The sequence below is a fragment of the Ictalurus furcatus genome, chromosome 13 (assembly GCF_023375685.1).
Source record: "Ictalurus furcatus strain D&B chromosome 13, Billie_1.0, whole genome shotgun sequence".
NCBI lineage: Eukaryota > Metazoa > Chordata > Actinopteri > Siluriformes > Ictaluridae > Ictalurus > Ictalurus furcatus.
This window is the reverse complement of record NC_071267.1, coordinates 10,954,674-10,976,185: the sequence shown is the minus strand read 5'-3', so window position 1 is coordinate 10,976,185 and position 21,512 is coordinate 10,954,674. Positions and strand designations below refer to the sequence as shown.

Sequence of the window (21,512 nt, the reverse complement as noted above, 5' to 3'; positions counted from 1 at the left end):
TGGGAAACTTTTATGGTAGGATTATCTCTGAAGCATTAACAGGTAACCCTAGCCTTCACATGTGAGTGTGTTATTTTCACAGAAATAAACATGTACTTATAGCTCTTATAGCTTCCCATAACTACCTGTGTCAATGAAAAGCCAACGCCATACTCATACGTTGATCTCTTTATCATGGCTTGAACCACAAACTGACAAAAAAATATATTTCTGTGCACCCCACTGACATAAATCATCCGCACTGCATGACACGTACAGGTGACTGTTCACTGCTTTTACAGTTGAAGCAATTTTAGCCACCGCAACTCATTCATTCATTCATAACGCATTCATATTACAGATTTACACTAAACACAGAGCAAGCCTTTAGAAAGCTGTAACATATGGTTACGCCTAAGCTTCCTGTAAACTGTTGGCTTTAATGACCCAGTGGTCTCTTGAATGTAAGCAAGCCCGACACCTAGTGGTTAAAACAGGAATGGTCCGATTTTGGTAAACACACAAAGTACACGACACACCGTGTATCGTTTCATAAATTCATTATATTCAATTACAAAATAAAAAGATATTAACAGTTATTTGCATTAATATAGGTAGTGTATACCGGAAAGCCACAATATTAGAGCCCAAACTCAACATATAACACTGTAAGACTGCAGAACTGCACACACGTGCATATTTATATGGCTTTGAAAGCAGTTCATTTTGCTAACGACTAATAAGAGCAAACATGTTTTACTCTAAAAAGGTAGGAATTTTAGGAATCTAGCCTTTAAAAAAAAATCACCATTTCCTTAAAACAAAGACCTGCATTACCCATAAAAAAAAAATCAAGCTTGTACTTAATTAGTCGAGCACAAGTTGATATAAGTGACATAAAATCCCGAATTGACGTCCTTTTGCATTTTAGGGTATATACTCTAGAAAGTCCATTCAACTTATGAACTGTATAAAGCTAGCTTGCTACAATAATCGCCATTTAGAAAAGTTCTCTGCAAAATTGCCAGGTCAGTTCATCATTTAAAAAAAAAAGTTTACACTGTACATTTGGTACTATACATGGACTGGTTTCCCCACATAAAAAACCACAGACAAAAGGATCTGTCCTTCCTTTTGAGAATACTCCCATTACAAATCTAAAAGAGGCCTTTGCTCTTCTTTAGGTTGAGCTGTTTCCAGTTGGGGAGGGCACTGAACTCTTCTCGCGTCATCTCCAGAGCCGCCTGCAACAAACAAACATGCGTTTGCAGCGGGAAAACACACATGCGTTTTAATGCTACCGTTCTGTTTTGAAATCCTAACCTTCGTGAAATATATATATATATATATATATATATATATATATATATATATATATATATATATAGATGCCAGTCTGTGAACTATGGTGTCGAATTTAACTGAAAGTGAATTTTTTTTTTATGCCTGGAATATTTCACATGATCGACGAACTGAAGTTGAATGAGCCATCCCAATGGCTAGCTGGCAAAAAACACCGCTGAGGTGAGGACAGATGCAGATGAGATGGTTGTGTACCTCAAAGTCTTTGTCGGACAGATAGATCTCAAGGCGCAGAGGGTCCACTCCTTCAGGCAGCGGTCTGGTGGTCAGTTCCTCCAGAGAGTATTGATTCTTACTCAGCTTGGACAGAGCATCCGCTACCAGGATCACCTTATTCCTCATACTCTGAATCATCACACACAAGCATACACACAGGCACACTTACATGAACAACTAAACTGAGAATTATATTAAAAGAAATATACAATGATTTGCAGTGTTGCAGTTAAGAGTACAGGTGTGCAGTCACTCTGGGGTGTGTTTGATGGCGTGTGTACCTGCACTCTGATGCTGGGATCTTTCTCCCAGTACGGGAAGATGTTAGTGAACGTGAGGGGCTCAGCTCCAGCCAAGATTAGATATGCCGGCGGGGGTCGTCTGGTGTTCTTTGCTGAAAACATACACACAGATACTCTCTCACACACTATACTTTATCAAAACAGAGCATAATAACATACCTTCTATTTCCACTGGAACGTTCGGCACCAGAAAACTGAAACTACGATTTTCACATTAGCTTCTAGTCTAGTAGCAAATGTTATATGGTTTCTGGCACCTGCTCAAAATTACCGTCAGGTACTAATGGTAATCGTGGATGGGGCAAGCTGCACTGTTCATTGCTGATACATTGGTTATGTATACTGCGTCACATAATATACGACACTGTCGTATATTCTTTTTCGTAAAGAAAAAGAATCACATTTGCTTCTACATCACGTTTCAAGTACAAGTACACGAGCAGCAAAATGAACAGAGATACAAATGTTTTCCACATATTCATATGGGGTTTCAGCATAACGACATCAACTGAAATCAGCCTGTTTAGTCACAATATCATTTTTTCTTGTTCTTTTTTGCCAGTAATTTTGATGCAACAAAGATGAGATCCAATCAGACGCAAGGAGAAGCTGTGTCTGAAACGCTATTCACTATACAGTGCACTTATTTCAGGGTCTGTCCAAAATGCCCAGTGCACTCATTAAATCCTATAATGTAGTGTGATAAGTAGTGTACAAACAATATGCCCTAGTGGCCACAAAATACCCATAATGCACTGAATTGTTTAGTTTGATTGGAGTACATTCACAGAAAGGATTATAGCAACCTATGGTGGTGACATCCTTCCAGATTTCTCCTCAGACTTATTACAAATGTAAGCAACGGAATAATTGACTTGTAAAGTAATTTCATTCGTCACATGTTAGACTTATAATTAGCACCGTTACTTTACTGTTCCTAAATTTGACACAAGAAAAAAAAAACACTGTGTGGCTAGCGTTGCAGAGTGATGAGCAACCCCGTGTAATGTAGTGCATGATAAAAAGAGTGTGCTGCGTAGTGCTCCCAATATTCACTATAAAGAGATTGTGAATGTAACACAGTAAATGTTAATCCATGTTATTTCTTCTACATGGTGGACTTAACAGTGTTGTAATTGAGCACCGTAATGATGATGTTACACCAATTACAGTTCCAGTTTTCTCTCAAGTGGATGGAAAATGATTTACAACTACATCAAGTCATCAAGTTTTAATTGTCCTTATTTGGGCAATAGAAAAATCATCTACAGGGTGTCCCAAAAGTCATAGGAGAAATTAACACTTTATAGCAAAATATCTTTCAAAATTTTCCATACTTACTTTATATTATATTTGTTTTTTAACATTTTATTTAAAAAATATTTTTTATATATTTTTTAGATTAAATTTTGTTTTGTTTTTTGTCCAGATAGCATTTAAGAATGCCTTTGACAAAAGAAGAACTATTAAAGAACTGAAGTTCTCGAAATCATTCTCATGGCTGGATCGGGAAACTGTCGCAAGGTCGAGATGGACTTTAACAGGAAACATGGCGAGCACATCACACATGACAATGTCGCCAAGCTTATTAACAAATTTTAAAAAGACTGGAAGTGTTGCAGACCAGCTGAGAAGTGGACGTCCACGAACTTCCACTGACGAAGGCTCAACCAATGTGGTGCTGGCAAACATACTCCCCAATGGATGGAAACTTTTGGGACACCCTGAATAGTCAGATTAGGTGCATGCACAGACCTAGTAGAGCCTTTACAGGAAGGCTGTGACCTCTGACCTTTGCAGTACTGGAGGGTGGTCTCCATGGCGCACTTCCTTTCGTTGTCCCAGCGGATCCTAGCAGAGCCCGTGCACTCTTCATCCTCGGGCTGCTGGCCCTGCCACAGGTACACCTCCATCTTGTTATCCAGCAGAAACAGAGCTACAGACAGAGCGAGAGCGAGAGGGAAGAAAGTAAAAGAAAAAGAGAAGACAAGGACACTAAGCGTTAAAAAGTGCATAAATCAGACGTGTTTACAGTATAGCTAAATGACAGTGATGAAACATAAATTGTACTTCACAGTGGAAGCATGAATTAAATGGCTATTAGTGCTAGACAAACCACCGGCTGACTAATATGTTTGGGGGTTTTCGAGCATCAGCATTACCAGTGACACACACACACAGATTATGAGATCCATCATACACTATATGACCAAAAGTTTGTGGACACTTGAACGTCATACGTGCTTGTTGAACATCCCATTCCAGATCCCCCCTTTGCTGTTATAATAATCTCCACTCTTCAGGGAAGTCTTTCTACTCGATTTTGGAGCATGGCTGTGGGGTGATCATTCAGCCATAAGTGCATAACTGAGGTCAGGTGTTTTGTTAGGTGAGGAGGCCTGGGGTGCAGTCAGCGTTCCAATTCATCCCAAAGGTGTTCAGTGGGGCTGAGGTCAGGGCTCTGTGCAGGACACTCCAACCTTGGCAAACCATGTCTTCATGGGCCTTGCTTTGTGCACACAGGCACAGGAGATTATTTCCGTGAGATCTACTTATCAGATAGTGTCTGCGTAGCATTAGTGCTGTTTAATGAAATCTAGACTACAGTAGTATTTTATGTGAACTGTCTATATGGACTTTGATCCATCAATGTATTAACTAAAGGAATCAAGTCCCATTTTAAATTCTGGCCTGTAGTTCCAGGAACCTTTCTATTTGCGGCGCCACTGTAGGTACGTTTCTGCAGACCTGCAATTCTTAGGGTGGTAACTGTGGTATTCTCATTCAGGAGAATTCTCAAACTCTTTAGTTTCTCAAAAAGTTCTGAACTGCAGTTTAAATACAGTGCTGTGAAAAAGAATTTGCCCTCATCCTGATTTCTTCTGTTTTTGTGTATATCTCATACTAAATAATTTTAGATCTAAATGGAATACAACATATAACAAAGGCAGCCTGAGTACAAACACACAAAAAAAAATTCAAATCTGGTTGTGCCACCTTTAGCAGCAATAACTGCAAGCAGACGCTTCCGATAACTGGAGATCAGTCTTTCACTTACTTCTAGGACTAGGAATTACTCCTATGCTTTTGGATCATTGTCTTGCTGCATAATCCAGTTGCGCTTAACTGAAGACCAGACATTCTCCTTTAGGATTTCTGGTAAAGGCCCTGAAACAGCAGAGCATCCCCACACCATCACACTTCCACCACCATGCTTTATTTTTTTTGTGGAATTCTGTGTTTGGTTTACGCCAGATGTAACGGGTCCCCTGTCTTCCAAACAGTTCCACTTTCGACTCATCAATACATAGAACGTTCTCCCAAAAGGTCTGAGGATCATTAAGGTGTTCAGATGAGCCTCAATGTTCTTCTGGGTTAGCAGTGGTTTTCACCTCACCACTCTTCCATGGATGCCATTTTTACCCAGTGTCTTTCTGATAGTGGAGTCATGAACCTTTATTGATGCAAGAGAGGTCTGTAGGTCCTTTGATGTTGTTCTTGGCTCTTTTGTGACTTGCTGGATGAGTCTTTGCTGTGCTCTTGGAGGAATTTTGGAAGGTCGGCCACTTCTGGGAAGGTTCATTATTGTGCTGAGTTTTTCCATTTGGAGATAATGGCTCTCACGGTGGTTCTTTGGAGCTCCAGAGCCTTTGAAATAGCTTTGTAACCCTTCCCAGACTGATGTATTTCAATCACCTTCTTCCTCATCATTTCTGGAATTTCTTTCAACTTTTGCATAGTGTGTTACTGGTTAAGACCTTTTAACCAACTTCATGCTGTTGAAAAAGTTATATTTAAGTGTTGATGTTATTGAACAGGGTTTGCAGTAATCAGGCCTGGTTGCGTCTGGTTCAGCTGAACCCCATTATGAATGCAGATTCATAGATTTGCGGAATTAGTAACTACGTGGGCAAATACATTTTCACACAGGCCCAGTTGGTATTGGATAACTTTTTTGCTATCAATAAATAACATTTAAAAACTGTATTCTGTGTATACTCAAGTTGCCTTAGTTTTATCTTAGATTTTGTTTTCATTTCTGAAACAATTTAATATGAGATACACAAAAACAGAAGAAATCAGGATGGGGCAAAATATTTTCACAGCACTGTACAACTTATTTGTGGGTTAGATAAGTGGTCTGTAGGAACCTGGTTGAGGGACGGAGTAAAGGTTCTCCTGCAGGAAAGGCATCGCCATCACGGAGCCTGTCACTCGTGAAGGACTCAGTTGTTCCTCCCCTTCAAAGGTTCCAGAACTGGCACTGAGGCGGTAAAGACGAGGTGTGAAGTTGTATTTTCCTGGATCTAGACACACACACACACACACACACACACACACACACACACCAAATAGAACTCAATACTCTCTTTTGAACAATTATGATTTGCTTTATGGCTTGATATGATGTTCCAGAGAAAATATTGGATTGATCAAAAGCATAAATCTATATTACAGACGTTTAAAAATGGCCCTGAACGTGGAAAACGGGCTAGAGTGATAGATGCAGAAGTATATGCACAAAATCTCAGTTATGGAACAAAGTCCCAGGCTGCAAAAATTCCACTGGAAAGTTTTGGTCAAATAACTGTACCTTGCAGCATACAGTCATAGACTTTCCTGTCCTGCTGGCCAAGTGCATCCCAGAACTCCTGTGGCTCCGTGCCTTCTTCTATCTCCTGCACTTTCAGATTAGTGTTGCTGTTTAACCCGAGCTCTGGAGGACAGCTGTATACACACACACACACACACACACACACACACAAACACACACACAAAACACAAATACAGGATCAACCACAATCAAATACACAAACAGAAAAAAGTTATAGACATACCATCACAGATGACTCTCACTCTCAGGGTAACATATGATGACTCACGTGTGTGTGAGGCGCTCCACAGTCCTCTTGGCCACCTCATGGGCTATTGGCTGAGCCTTGCAACCTTGCCACAGGTACAGCTGTCTCTGGTGTACGCCCAGGAGGAGGAGACAGCCGCGAGAGCGCAGGCTAGCACTGCAGCACTCCACCTCCAGAAGAGATGCCTCCACTGCTGCCTCCCCACGTACACAGAACAGCCTCCAGCCACCTGACACACACACACACACACACTTTTATTACTGTCCCTGTGGTATTGCATGGTCTGCTCAGTAACTGACAGGAGTGTAAGAAGCATTTTGTTGAAAAAAACAAGTTAATTTAACCTAAACATGCATTTTTAAAGCATTAAAGATTTGTAAAAGAAAAAAAATGTTTATGTTATGTTTATGTTGTGTATGATATGGTTTGTATATATTTACTATATTTCTAATGTATATGGCCAGGAAAATGACTAAAATGGTTTTTTAATATCTCTATAATTTCACACTATAAAAATGGCATGGACTATGAATATACATAATATGCAAATTAGAACCTGCCCAATCCCAATCCCGCCTCTTCCCCCCATTACCCTGTTTATACTGTGCTATTTCCTGTGGTGTGCTACGCTATTGCCAAAGCTTTACACAGTGGGGAAATACAATCCTAGTATGCCATTAGGGAATACCGTTGCCATGAAGAGGTGTACTTGGTCTCCAACAATGTTTAGGTAGGTGGTGTATGTCAAAGTAACATTTACATGAATGCCAGGACTCAAGGTTTCCCAGCAGAACATTGCCCAGAGTATCACACTTCCTCCACCGGATTGCTTCCTTCCCATAGTGCATCCTGGTGCCATCTCTTCCCCATTAAGCGATGCAAATGGACCCGGCCTTCCACATGATGTAGAAGAAAATGTGATTCATCAGATCAGGACACCTCCTTCGACTGGTCTATGGTCCAGTTCTGATGCTCACGTGCCCTCTGTAGGTGCTTTCGGTGCTGGACAGGGGTCAGCATGAGCACTAAGACAATTTGTGCTAAAGTAGCTCTTCTGTGGGAACGGAACAGATGGGCTAACCTCCACTCCCCACATGCATCGGTGAGCCTATGCACCCATGACCCTATCACCGGTTCACCAGTTGTCCTTCCTTGGACCCCTTTTGGTAGGTACTAACCACTGCATACTGGGAACACCCACAAGACCTGCTGTTTTGGAAATGCTCTGAGTCAGTCGTTTGTTTGTAGCGCAGTACCTGTGTTTTTGGCACTGTCTTCTCTGGAGCCTCGGTGGATGATCAGTCCTCCGTTGAAGAGCTGGAGGAAGCAGGGGGACTCTTTGCCCTGGGTGACGAGTACTTGTGCGCCCCGCTGGTTTCCCAGCTCCACTGTCATGAGAGCTGACGTGCCCCGCCCACTCACGCTCGACTGACGGCCCTGCCAGAAGAAGCAAGCAATGCGTTCTCTGCCAGGCCCTGCGGCACTCAGCTCACCAGGCTTCTGTCTTTTACCGACTTTTACACACACACACACACACACACACACACACACACACACACACACACGCGCGACAACATTACTAGGCAATTCTCCAAGTGTCTATGCTCTCAGTATGAAACAGAACTTCGGTATCCATCATGTCTCACTCACCCACACTGGTGATGGAGTACTTCCAGCGGATGACGTACGTGTCACCCTCGTGCAGCTGACCCACGCTCTCGGCCGGGATCTCGAAATCATCAAACTCGCGAATGTGCCAGGCGTCTACTGCCACCGTGGCTAACTGCGCCTGCCGTCCGTCTTCTGAGCTGACCAATCCATAACCTCTCTGCACATCTACACCCTCTAAGACCATCTTCAGAGGATTTTCTCCTCCATCCAGCAGAGTCTTTACATCACACGGCTTCAGGTCCGAGTCCTGGGTGGCAGAGAAGTGCTGCTGTACTGGACTCTGCACGTAGACGAGAGACGCACAGACCACACTTCACACACACTCAATGAATAATTGCATGAGTATTGTAAATCTGACCACAGTTTGTGACTTCCTCAATTAATTAAGCATAATCTACTGTGATAATTAAGTGACTTAACTATTGTTAAGTTACTGATTTTGGTGTTTATTCGGGTTTTTTTTTTTTTATTAAAAATGATGTTCTTGATGTTCCTGAGCTGCAGTGAGTCACTCTGACAATGCTGTAATAGTCATTTACAGTAAATGTGGGAATTGGCAGGACGTTTGATACGTTTGACACAGCTCAGATACGTCAAACGACATGACACTTCAGCTTTAGGCATGAAAGAAGTCTGACTCCATGGTGACAGGCAGCCAATCATGAGAGAGAATGAGTAAGAGTGTGAAAGGGCAAGCAAACCCAACAGGAGTCAGTGTGCGAGTGTATGAGTTTATATAATACTATAACAGTTTTAGATTGTTCTCTTGCTAAACAGGTGAGGTTGGTAATTATTTGTTATGTCATTTGGATGGAAGCTAGTGAACGATGGTCACTGATTTATCCTTGTTGAGGAAATTTTGTATTTTTGCCCAATTGTGAAGCTATTTTAACTCAAGAGATAATGATAGCCTGTAAGTGGATAACTCTAAGTTTGATCCAGATATACAGGTAAAACTAAAATGAACTACGATAAATGACCTACGATAGCCATGACCGCGTACTCTGACAACTTACTTGCTTGCATATTTTTTTTGTTTGTTTATCCATCCATCTATTTTCCATATTGCTTATCCTACACAGGGTCACGGAGGAGCCTCGAGCCTATCCCAGGGAGCTTGAGGCACAAGACGGGGCACAATCGCACACACTATGGACAATTTGGAAATGCCAATCAACCTACAACGCACGGTTTGGATTGGGGGAGGAAACTGGAGTAACCGAAGGAAATCCCCGAAGTAAAGGGAGAACATGCAAGCTCCCTGCACACAGGGCAGTGCTGAGATTCGAACCCCCAACTCCGGAAATGCGAGGCAAACGTGCTAACTTCATATGATAGGGGAGAGGTGGATGGTGGGTGGGTTCAAATTAGGGAGAAATTTTTTCAAATCGAATCCAAAAATTAAAAATCAATTTAAATGTTGAGCGAAAAGAATCATGATTAACATTTAAGTCATTACTGTGTAGTCCTGCACACACTGTAGTGCAATATACCATTGTGCATGCGCGTGGGGGTGTAACTGCATGTGTAATTCTTACTAACTCTCACCTTCACCTCCTCCACTGCTGGCTCCTCTTTGCTCGGTTTACGCTCTGCCCAGTCCAGAAACTTCTCCTTGAACAGAGCTGTTTCATTATGCTCTGAAAGCCGTCCAAACAGAGCCCAACTTGGCCTGCCCTCACCTTGTCTATACACACACACACACAAGGAGAGACAGCAGGTGAGAGAACAAGACTGGAAAACCATTTAACCATTCACTGTTCATTGTTATAACTGAAGTCACCAGATGGGGGCAGTATTACTTTATCAGTAGAGTAATGGGAAAGTAATGACACGCATGCTTTTTATACAAATCTGTTCTCCAGAAGTTCCATGGCCTGAATATGTGAGCTATCCCCAAAGCTTTTTGATACATCTTTCTGTCCAAATGACTCCGTAAACTAAGCTTCATGCATGAGGATAATGATTGTGGTTAGTGGATGTGAAAGTGTAAGTAGTAATCAAGCATTTGAATGATGTTATGTCAGTTGGAACACATGCTGCAACATGAAGCCCAGTAGAAGGATGACTCACTGAGGGAGATCCTTATTGGCTGAGGAGGAGTCCAGGGGATTGACCCTGCAGGTGCTGTAATCATAGGCTCCGCACCAGAGCTGTTTGCCCAGCTGCACTGCCACCTTCCTGTCACTCAGAGCCACATCCTTCCCGGTCCACACATACACCTCGCTGCCAAAATCAAACACCAAGGCCTGGCTCACACACGCATGCAAAAACACACACACACACACACACACACACAACAATCATAAAGCAGTGAAACAGTCATACTGTAGCTCTAAACAATGGCACCATGTAAAAAGATACAGACACAGTGAACGTGTAGAAAGAGAGGACTGACCTCTTTGGAGTTGAGCAGAGTCACACTGGGGATGGAGGCCCAGGCGTCCTCATAAGGCACCAGCTTGTCTTCCACCACCCTGTAGATACCATTTGCCTCCACGATGCCGTTCTCATAAAGTTCATCTTCATCTGGATCCCCGGCAGCTACACACACACACACACACACACAATTAATACTGCATTAGTAGTACACTGTCTGCTTAGTTGTGTTTTTTCTCTGATTATGTTGGTCTGGAAGGATGAATTATTGTCACAAATCCCCTCTTGTTCTCCATCCCACACCCTGCCATTGGTCGGTTTCCTCAATGTGTGCACGTGTACTGTGTTAGTCCATGATTAGTTTGTTTGTGTTTGTCTATGTGTGCCCTGGAGTTTCTTCACAGCATCGCTGTGCTTCAACAGCATGATGAAAGCTATTTTGAGTTTACATACTTGCATCCTGCCTCAAGTGGATGCAAGTGGATTCATTTAAAAATACATTTGTTGAAGAATTTCTAAAAGTGCTTACTGACGTACCATTAACTGTGTCCTTTTCGAATTGGAAGGGGGGAAACATCAAAATGATTGTTTGTGTTCGTTGCTCATTCACTCGAGGTGCTGTGGCTTGAGATTAGTTTGCAAAACGCTGTATTACTTTAAATAGATGATATTTCATTTGACTTACTTTACAATTTATTTATGAACTGTACTTAAAGCACACACATACATGTTCCTATATACTTCTCAAAAGAGTATATATATATAAACAGCGCTTCACCTGAAATTTAATAAAAGTAAGATATACTATATACTGCATTAATTTGACTTAACTCCACCTTTTAGGTGCTTGTTTGTCAAAGAGCTCAGCTCTAATGAGAGCTTAAAGTGGCTGTTCTATGCTCTAAGTCCATCAGTCAGCACTTTGTACTCGTATGACTGAGTGTGTTTACTGAGTGCGTAATGGTTGGGCTCAACTCGGCATCTGTGCTCCATATGCACACATTTGCTCTGTGTGTGTTTCAGTGTGCATGTCTGTTCTTAGCACCTCTGTACTCAGCTTGTCCTCCAAGAAGGTTCCAGAAGTCCTTGGCAGAGCGGCTGTTTGTGTTGATGCCTTCCTCCAGCAAAGTGACCTGTGGGGCTTTACAGCCGAGGTCTCTCTTAGCCTGGACATACTGCGCCATCTCTGAGCCCTTTTTCACACACACACACACACACACACACACACACAGAGCACGCATTGTGTGTGAGCGCTAATCTAAAACACCCTTGAAGCTTGTGGTGTGACTCAGCAGTGAATGAAAGAGAGTTATAAAAGAGACTATGAGCATCACTCTACCCTTCAAACTGTTTATATAGGATTTTTGCAGGGAACTAAACAGCCTGAGAGTAAAACCTGTTTAGAAAAAACAGTGCAGTGTATATAAATTCAGGGTGTATGCTAGTACCTTGGCCTTCTCGATAACGTTGGCGAACTCGCCACACCACAGGAAGCAGTGATTTGGGGTGATTAGTAGAAAACAGTCACCGCTGTTGAGAGAGCGGGCTGTGGGCTCCACCAGACGCACCTGAACGTGCCTGCGCCCTGCGCGCACACACACACACACACACACAAACACACACACACTCTTTGTTAGGTTCTTCTATTCTTCTAAAATATTTCAGCTTGTTTAGTTTTTCAGGAACTTACCACACAAAAACAATCAGAGTTCATACAGCTTTTCTAAAATGAAATTCAACCATTTTCCCAGAACTTTCAAGTCGAATAATTAGCGTTACTTTCCCAGTAACTCAAATCAGCTTTGGGTCAGTCCATATCAAGTGGTCCAAACATAAGTGGTCCAAATAACCGTTTTCAATTCTCCTCATTTTTTTGTGATTACCTCAACTACCGTATGGAACTGTGAGCAATATTGAACATTACAGTTGGACTTAAGTTCTAAGTCTAATGTTTATATATGTTCATGTACCTTGTAATGTCCTCTAGGGATCAGTTTTGGTTCCATGGGGCTAGGACCATCCTGAGCCGAGATATTAAGTTTTCCGTAAACAGCTGTATAACCAAAATTTGTTGTGTGCCATGACACAAAGATGGCCCTCGTAGTTAAACCAAGTAAAATAATAATAATAATAATTGTGGTTTTGCAATGCATACAGGTAATCACTCAAAAATAATAAAAAAATAATTTTGAAAATTAAAACTAGTCAAGCAGCCTGTATTGAACCACGTGACATGGAATGACCCCATTTAAGGGAAAAAAAAGGCAGTTAAATGATTTTGCTGATTTTGAACTCTTTATGCTAACTGTCAGTTTGTTATTTATAGCATTTTACTGCAATACTGAAAAGTGTATTAATACCATTGGAGGCTGTTTAACACAAATGATAAGATCTGCTGTAACAATGGGCACTAAATGTCATTTCCTAGCAAATTTGAGTTGAACTATCAGCTGGTAATTATTCACTCTGTAGATATGATATATGTCGAGTGCTATATAAATAACGTATGTAAAACGTGTATAAGGAATATAACACGCGTATGTAAAACATGTATAAGGAGTATAAAACACGTATGTGTATTGTACGTATTCCTTATACACGAAGAATATAAAACGTAACACGTACGTAAAATTAAACTTGTTGGAAAAAATGACAAAACTATGGAATTGTTTTGCTTCCTGAAAACATGAAAAATGTCACATTTTTTAAAGACTTTCATGCATCTGGATGAACCATAAACACATTTCAACAGGTTTGTAAAAACACCAAGGTAACAAACCAAAGAATACCTTGGCCTTAAACTAAATAATTTACTTTATTTAGTTTACTGCTGTTAATATTTTATTAAAAGTTCAATAGAAATCACTCCAAAAGTCACTGAAGACCTTTCCAATGAAGTTTGCACAACAACCAATGCAAAAAGCATCGGCCACGGTTAAAGCAATCTCAGTGAGGCCGCAGGTTTGTGATAAGTATAGGATGTTATAGGACAAATATAAACATGAGTTTTGCTGAACTGCAGTTGAAAATATTCTAAAAATTGTCAACTGCAGGAGGTATTTATACCAATATACCACCTACCACTAATAATGATGTCCCCAAAAATCTAAATGATCAGGTATTCCGGACTTTATGGGGGCAATCTGGTCCTCACAAACCGATACAAACATACAAACAATTAAAAGGCATTTTTAAGGACTACATGTTGTTCAGTAATGAACCTCAGCTCTTGCCTTCATGTCCTTCCTACCCTGTCATTTAGCTTTGCCCTCAGAGACTCCCACCTTTGATGTGGATGAGCATGAGCTTGTGAAAAGGCACGGCGCTGTTGTTGGTCACCACTTCAGTGGACTTTACGCTTCGCAGGTTTACGTTCCTGAAGTTTTCTTTACTTGCCAGTCCGGCTAAGGCACAACCAGCCAGTCTTGAGTGTTTGGCCACTGAGAACACGTCAGCGTGAGGAAAAAAAAAAAGAAAAAAAAGGAAACATATATTTAACGTTATTAAAGAAATTTGTTTAAATAACTTCAGTTCATCTCATGTGGAAAGTATTCAGTGGTTAAAATGTGATTTAAAGTCTCACTCCTCTCCACTTGGATCCTCTTGGCCTCTATGGTTGCTATGTTGAGTCTCTGCTCAGTGTAAGCCTGTCTCAGGTCGTCTCGAGCTGCCAGGGCACGTAGAGGGTTTCTCGAGCCTTTTGTTTTACGGGAGGGCCTCACTGACCGCCTGTGCTCTGCTACTGATGTGGTTAACCTGGTGGGGGGGGCCACACACAAACAACTTGTCAGAAACAGTGTGTACAAACTTCTAAACCAAAAAAGAAGGTCAGACAAATCTTCCGAGACAGATGGGGTTTGTGGACAAATGACAAGAGGAGATATAAAATAAAGGAGACGTCTCAAAGAATAAAGATGCCGCTTACTTTGGAGAGTCGAACTGGAGAGCACTGAAGTCCTCCTCTTCATCCAATAGCAAGTTTGCGCTCAGAGTTGTGGGGGACATGGACTTGAAAAAACGCTGAAAGGTCTCGTCATCATCCAGGGTCATCACCTCCTTCTCCTTCTCCTCCGTCACCTCGATGGTAGAAGGCTTACTGCTCACACCTGCAGGCACATTCACACACACATCAGACACTTCTATACTGCTTAGATTTGATCTCTTAATAGACAAGAATATCTGAGAAATAAGTCATAAGATATAACCTTTACTGTGAAGTTTGTCTAAAAAGGACTCCAGTTTGTCAAGCCGCTTGTCGCCCTCAGCATCAGGTCGAGTGGAGATCTCTGCGGAAAACATCAATATGCACTGAGATAAGCTGTAAGGGCATCAAACCTTCATTTTTTTCCCAGTGTGAGATAATAAATGAGTTCGGTTTAGATTGACTTTAAATATGTTATCATATTTTGTCATCTATCGATCTATACATTTTCCATGCTGCTTATCCAACACAGGGTCGCAAAGGTCATCTGGGGCCTATCCCGGGAAGCTCGGGGACACAGGGAGGGAGACACCCTGAATGGGCAGCAAATCCATCGCAGGGCACAATCGCACACCCATTCACACAGTATGAACGACTTGGAAATGCCAATCAGCCTTTGGACCAGGGAGGAAAGCGGAGTACCTGGAGGAAACTAACCCTAACCCTATATTTAAACCCAACATGGGCGTGGCCGTAAACCAGAATTTTTTTTTCCAGTGAAGTAAATGAATAGTTTTGTTTCTACCTGCACAAAATATTTTCTAATGAATTCAGTTGCTTTTATTATATTAAAATATAAACAAACTGGTAGCCATATTCACTTTCTAAATACACCATTGAACAATCATATTAATGAATATGGTCTTTATTCCAGCCACATACCTGACTATTTGCTTGTGCCTACATGAAAGTAAATAAAAGTCCACCTCCTATTTGTATCTGTATTGGTACCCATTTCGAACACATTATCTGTCCAGTCTGAATAATATATTTGTATTTACATCCCTATCATTGAGGCTTTACCTTCTAAAGGCTTGATTGGTGTGCTGTGACTTGCTTTCTTGCTGAGGATAACAGGCACATCATCTCTAGTGGGGGATACAAGGCCTGATGGAAAAACAGATGCACCACAGTCAACTGCTTGAAGTAAGAGGGGATATAAAATCCTCATGAAGATGAAATTATTTCAGTGTAGTGTATTGTGGACAAAGTAAACAGAGCCAACATATCTGCATGTAGACGAGCGTATAGTATACCTCTCTTGGCCATGCGTCCAGCCACAGAGAACTGTGTGGAGTCGTTGGCAGCTCCTTTCCCTTTGGTTTTCCACTGCTCTTCCTTCTCCTGCAGGATCTTCATCCGCTGGGCTAGGGACATTTTTGTCTCTACCTCGGCTGAAGATTTCTGCAGAGAGAAAGAGAACAAGAGATCAGAGGAAGTCAGAATGAAAAAACTAAATTATTATACGTTGTCAGACTTTGTGACACTAGATTGTGCCTCCAATATACAGTATCTCAAAAAAGTGAGTACACCCCTCACATTTTTGTAAATATTTGATTATATCTTTTCATGTGACAACACTGAAGAAATGACACTTTACTACAATGTAAAGTGGTGAGTGTACAGCTTGTGTAACAGTGTAAATTTACTGTCCTCTCAAAATAACTCAACACACAGCCATTAATGTCTAAACCACTGGCAACAAAAGTGAGTACATCCCTAAGTGAAAATGTCCAAATTGGGCCCAATTAGCCATTTTCCCTCCCCGGTGTCATGTGACTTGTTAGTGTTACAAGGTCTCAGGTGTGAATGGGGACGAGGTGTGTTAAATTTGGTGTCATCGCTCTCACACTCCCTCATACTGGTCACTGGAAGTTCAACATGGCACCTCATGGCAAAGAACTCTCTGAGGATCTGAAAAAAAGAATTGTTGCTCTACATAAAGATGGCCTAGGCTATAAGAAGATTGCCAAGACCCTGACACTGAGCTGCAGCACAGTGGCCAAGACCATACAGCGGTTTAACAGGACAGGTTCCACTCAGAACAGGCCTCGCCATGGTCGACCAAAGAAGTTGAGTGCACGTGCTCAGCGTCATATCCAGAGGTTGTCTTTGGGAAATAGATGTATGAGTGCTGCCAGCATTGCTGCAGAGGTTGAAGGGGTGGGGGGTCAGCCTGTCAGTGTTCAGACCATACGCCACACGCTGCATCAAATTGGTCTGCATGGCTGTCGTCCCAGAAGGAAGCCTCTTCTAAAGATGATGCACAAGAAAGCCCGCAAACAGTTTGCTGAAGACAAGCAGACTAAGGACATGGATTACTGGAACCATGTTCTGTGGTCTGATGAGACCAAGATAAACTTATTTGGTTCAGATGGTGTCAAGCGTGTGTGGGGGCAACCAGGTGAGGTGTACAAAGACAAGTGTGTCTTGCCTACAGTCAAGCATGGTGGTGGGAGTGTCATGGTCTGGGGCTGCATGAGTGCTGCCGGCACTGGGGAGCTACAGTTCATTGAGGGAACCATGAATGCCAACATGTACTGTGACATACTGAAGCAGAGCATGATCCCCTCCCTTCGGAGACTGGGCCGCAGGGCAGTATACCAGCATGATAATGACCCCAAACACACCTCCAAGATGACCACTGCCTTGCTAAAGAAGCTGAGAATGAAGGTGATGGACTGGCCAAGCATGTCTCCAGACCTAAACCCTATTGAGCATCTGTGGGGCATCCTCAAACGGAAGGTGGAGGAGCACAAGGTCTCTAACATCCACCAGCTCTGTAATGTCGTCATGGAGGAGTGGAAGAGGATCCAGTGGCAACCTGTGAAGCTCTGGTGAACTCCATGCTCAAGAGGGTTAAGGCAGTGCTGGAAAATAATGGTGGCCACACAAAATATTGACACTTTGGGCCCAATTTGGACATTTTCATTTAGGGGTGTACTCACTTTTGTTGCCAGCGGTTTAGACGTTAATGGCTGTGTGTTGAGTTATTTGAGGGGACAGCAAATTTACACTGTTACACAAGCTGTACACTCACTACTTTACATTGTAGCAAAGTGTCATTTCTTCAGTGTTGTCACATGAAAAGATATAATCAAATATTTACAAAAATGTGAGGGGTGTACTCACTTTTGTGAGATACTGTAGCTGTACATCTCTATCTAAAAAGATGAAATATTCTCCACCAAAGAGAACAATTACACCTTTGAGAATTAAGCTGCCAGACACGCTTTCAGCTGTGAGACATACATTTCTCTCAACTGCAGCACTAATGAGCGCGCACAAAAATGATTTGCCCATAACAAGAGCCCTAGTACTGAAAATCCTACCAACAAAATGAATTAATCTATGGATGGATGTACAGTATAGTAAACAGCACCCTGAGAATCACCAGTCATGCTGCTGTTATAATTCATGTCAATTTTCTTTTTGAACTACTTACCATTATTCGTTAGTAGCCACGCAGTCCCACTCATTTAGAGCAAGACATTTCTATTATCCTTACTTTGTCTGTCTCTTCCTCTCAATCGTAAAAGGCCCTCACTGCCGACATGCTATAATAAATGTCTGTCCAAGGAATTTATGATCCCTACTATGGCAGCGTCTGGACCCATTAGGCAGGAAAGCATTTAGTGGATATCATCCAGAGGTCATTTTCATTAGTACTACCAAACACTGAGTGGTCAAACGGCATAGAAATGAGGAGGTGCAGAAATGATTACTGTTATTACTCAAGGCTCTGTCCCACCTGGTGTAATAAAGGCAAGGGACTTTTCAGTCTGCGCTGCGTGAGCCAGCTCTCCGATAGACACACAGTAAAACAGATTACTTCATAATGACCCTGTGAGAAAAGCCAGACGAGTATGACTGTGACCCTGCAGAAAACCATAAAACAATTCAATTCACTTCAGTTCCCCGAAGAGACTTCATCGTGAGCCATAATCCTGCAGCAGGAATAAATTACTAGCCTGTCAACATTAGTCAGCCACCACCTCATATTGAATCAGGCTTTTCAGAAATAAGGTTTGCATGTAACAATAATCACAGGTAATACACCGCTGGAGACGACCTCTCTGTGTGCAAGTGTGAGTACGGACCCAGAGGTGCAAGCATGAAAGAGACGGAGCCCAAGAAACACACGGCCCGTGCCCCTCAACATCTGGAACTTTAGAACATGCGGTCATTGCAGGTGTCCTTGGCAGTGCCTGAGTGAAAAAATACATTGAGCTTGTAAATTCTTGCGTTTAACGATTCGAGCCTTGGGATAAATTGTATTTGATGAAGTTTGGGTGCCTTAAACATACACACGAATCGCGTTGCTGGAGTCAATTATGCCAGGAAAATTGCTGTTAGCGACTGTGAGCCCCTGAGCCTCACAGGAAGACAGCATTTTCCCGAGAACTCATGCTGAGCCACAACTGAACAATGATCCATTTCCATTCCCAGAGGTGCAGTCGTACTCAAAGAGAGGCATAGTAAAAAATAAATAAATAAATAAAGCTCTTGGAGAACAGCCAATAGCCTCTAAACAATACCTCTCCAAACAAACAAGGATAACCCAAACCCTAAAGCATGAAGTATTGACAGAAAACATATGAATAGGACTGGATTATTTCCAACTACAGTCATGTTCATGAAGCAGATCTATGGACAAGAAAATGTGGCATGCATCACACACTCAGACACATGCAAAAAAAAAAAAGCTATGTCCATGCATTAAAAAAAAAAAAAGACACGTAAAAACTCACCTGACGATAAAGAACTATAGGCTAAGCAGAAGCTGAGAGGGAGGATAGGAAGAAGACAGGACAGAAGCCTAAAGTAGGGAAGGAAGGAGAATATAAACTGTAGAGGATACAAAAATGTGAGTCAGAAAGGCAGCAAAAGAAAGCAAAAGAACCACAGGAAAGGAATTATGTAACATCTTTAAATGGTTAACTATGAGAAATACTCTATAGCTTACAGTATAAGAACTGAGCAAAGTAAATTGGAGAGCGGAGTGGAAGAGCTCAATAGCAGGTGCATGTGGATAATAGGCTGAGCTGAGGTCATTTTTATGGCTCTGGAGCTGATTTCTCATAAGATGGTGTTACCTCTGGGTTTTCACTCGACCCTGTTTTGGTTGAGCTGACACTTGTCAAATTCCTCTCCAGAGAGCTTGCACAGAGGGAGTATGAGTGTGAGAGTAATAAAGAAGACGGATTTTTCTCTGATTAATCTAAAGTGGAAGAAAGATTGTGGAGATATGTGACTTGGACAATTTTCCAATGACTTGATTCATGTGAAAAGCTGCACCATACGTCCTAAGGGGCAAGACTTCAGAAAAGTGATACATCATTTCAGTAAGTCATTTGGTATGAAGCAAATCATCTAACATTCTGTCAAGCTGTAAACGCTAGTGTATAACCTCTTGCTTTTATACACTTTAACACAGTGGATAAAACAGCAACACCAATCCATTTTCTGTCTGAATGTTGTAAGCTGTAAGCCTTCCTAACAGGACACAGCTGATGCTAGCAGATAGACCATGTCATCTGTACAGGAAATGGATGGTAGAGAGACAACATCTGCTTCAGAGGAAGTATCTAAGATTTCACAAACTCCTCAAATCCATAATAATGATAATGAGTCTTTATTAATCACATATACCTTACAGCACAGTGAAATTCTTTTCTTCACATATCTCAGCATGTTAGGAGGTTGGGGTCAGAGTGCAGGGTCAGCCATGATACAGCACCCCTGGTGCAGGTATGGTTAAGGGCCTTGCTCAAGGGCCCAACAGTGGCAGCTTGGTAGTGCTGGGGCTTGAACCCCCAACCTTCTGATCAGTAACCCAGAGCCTTAACCGACAAGCCACAACTGCCCCCTGCAGTGATTCAATGGTGAATCCCTGTACAAAATACCATCTGTACCCACCACATTTTACTGAACAACTACAATATACTAACTCTCCAGCCTACTCAGATTAACACCCAGTGTGTCCCTTCAAACATTACATTTTGTAGATCAGGTTTACACTGCACAGTCTTGTTCTAAAATAGTGCCTGCTGCTCACCCACAACATACAATTACTCCTACTCATATTATACAGGTGCACACAGTTGAGGTCAGTTTAAGCTTACACGCCTTGCAGAATATTAATAATTTAAAAAAAAAAAGAAAAAGAGGGATTATAAAAATTGCTATTTTAAAATAGTTTATTTAGTACTGCCCTGAATAAGCTATTTCACATAATATGTATTTACATATAGTCTACAAGACACAATAATAACTGAATTTACACAAATGAAATGAGTTCAAAAGTTTACACACGCTTGATTCTTAATGCTGTGAGTTGTTGCCTGGATTTTGTTTAACGATATTTATTTTTCCATTTAATATCGCCCTTCAGAAGCTAGATAAGATAGTTACATGTTTCCCAGAAGACAAAATAATAACAATTTACACCGATCATCCTGTTCAAAAGTTTACACCCCTACGGCTCTTAATGTATCGTGTTGCCAGAATCAATCAGTGAATGTTTGCACCTTTTGAATAGTTGTGTACGAGTCCGTCAGTTGTGCTGAGTGTGAAAATATCTCAAAATCATATAGCTGTTGTTGGAAAGGGGTGAAATATGCAGAAGATGCTGGAAAAGTAAAGAATGTGCAGGACCTGGAGGATTTTTCTGAAGAACAGTGGGCAGCTTAACTGAACAACTACCAGAAAACATAAAACAGTCTTGATCATCCAGGTAACAGCACACAGAATAAAGAA

General features: G+C 41.7%; 1 protein-coding gene across 4 annotated transcripts in view; it reads right to left on the bottom strand.

The window, feature by feature from the left end:
- Positions 1-522: 522 nt before the first annotated feature.
- svild (supervillin d) overlaps positions 523-21,512 on the bottom strand; it is a 70,781-nt gene continuing 49,791 nt past the window's right edge. For 3 of the 4 annotated variants that reach the window (XM_053639006.1, XM_053639008.1, XM_053639007.1), the window contains exons 9-28: positions 16,010-16,157; positions 15,777-15,860; positions 14,977-15,057; positions 14,697-14,877; positions 14,355-14,527; positions 14,056-14,211; positions 12,220-12,356; positions 11,817-11,964; positions 10,791-10,936; positions 10,466-10,641; positions 9,935-10,079; positions 8,372-8,672; positions 7,978-8,235; positions 6,743-6,950; positions 6,454-6,587; positions 6,011-6,166; positions 3,652-3,795; positions 1,839-1,951; positions 1,537-1,686; positions 523-1,223 (exon numbers count right to left, since the gene is read on the bottom strand). In XM_053639006.1, coding sequence (XP_053494981.1) covers positions 1,137-1,223; positions 1,537-1,686; positions 1,839-1,951; positions 3,652-3,795; positions 6,011-6,166; positions 6,454-6,587; positions 6,743-6,950; positions 7,978-8,235; positions 8,372-8,672; positions 9,935-10,079; positions 10,466-10,641; positions 10,791-10,936; positions 11,817-11,964; positions 12,220-12,356; positions 14,056-14,211; positions 14,355-14,527; positions 14,697-14,877; positions 14,977-15,057; positions 15,777-15,860; positions 16,010-16,157 — 3,126 coding nt within the window. In that variant the 3' untranslated portion in view covers positions 523-1,136. The remainder of the gene's footprint in view (positions 1,224-1,536; positions 1,687-1,838; positions 1,952-3,651; positions 3,796-6,010; positions 6,167-6,453; positions 6,588-6,742; positions 6,951-7,977; positions 8,236-8,371; positions 8,673-9,934; positions 10,080-10,465; positions 10,642-10,790; positions 10,937-11,816; positions 11,965-12,219; positions 12,357-14,055; positions 14,212-14,354; positions 14,528-14,696; positions 14,878-14,976; positions 15,058-15,776; positions 15,861-16,009; positions 16,158-21,512) is intronic. The other variant, XM_053639009.1, reaches the window with a different exon arrangement.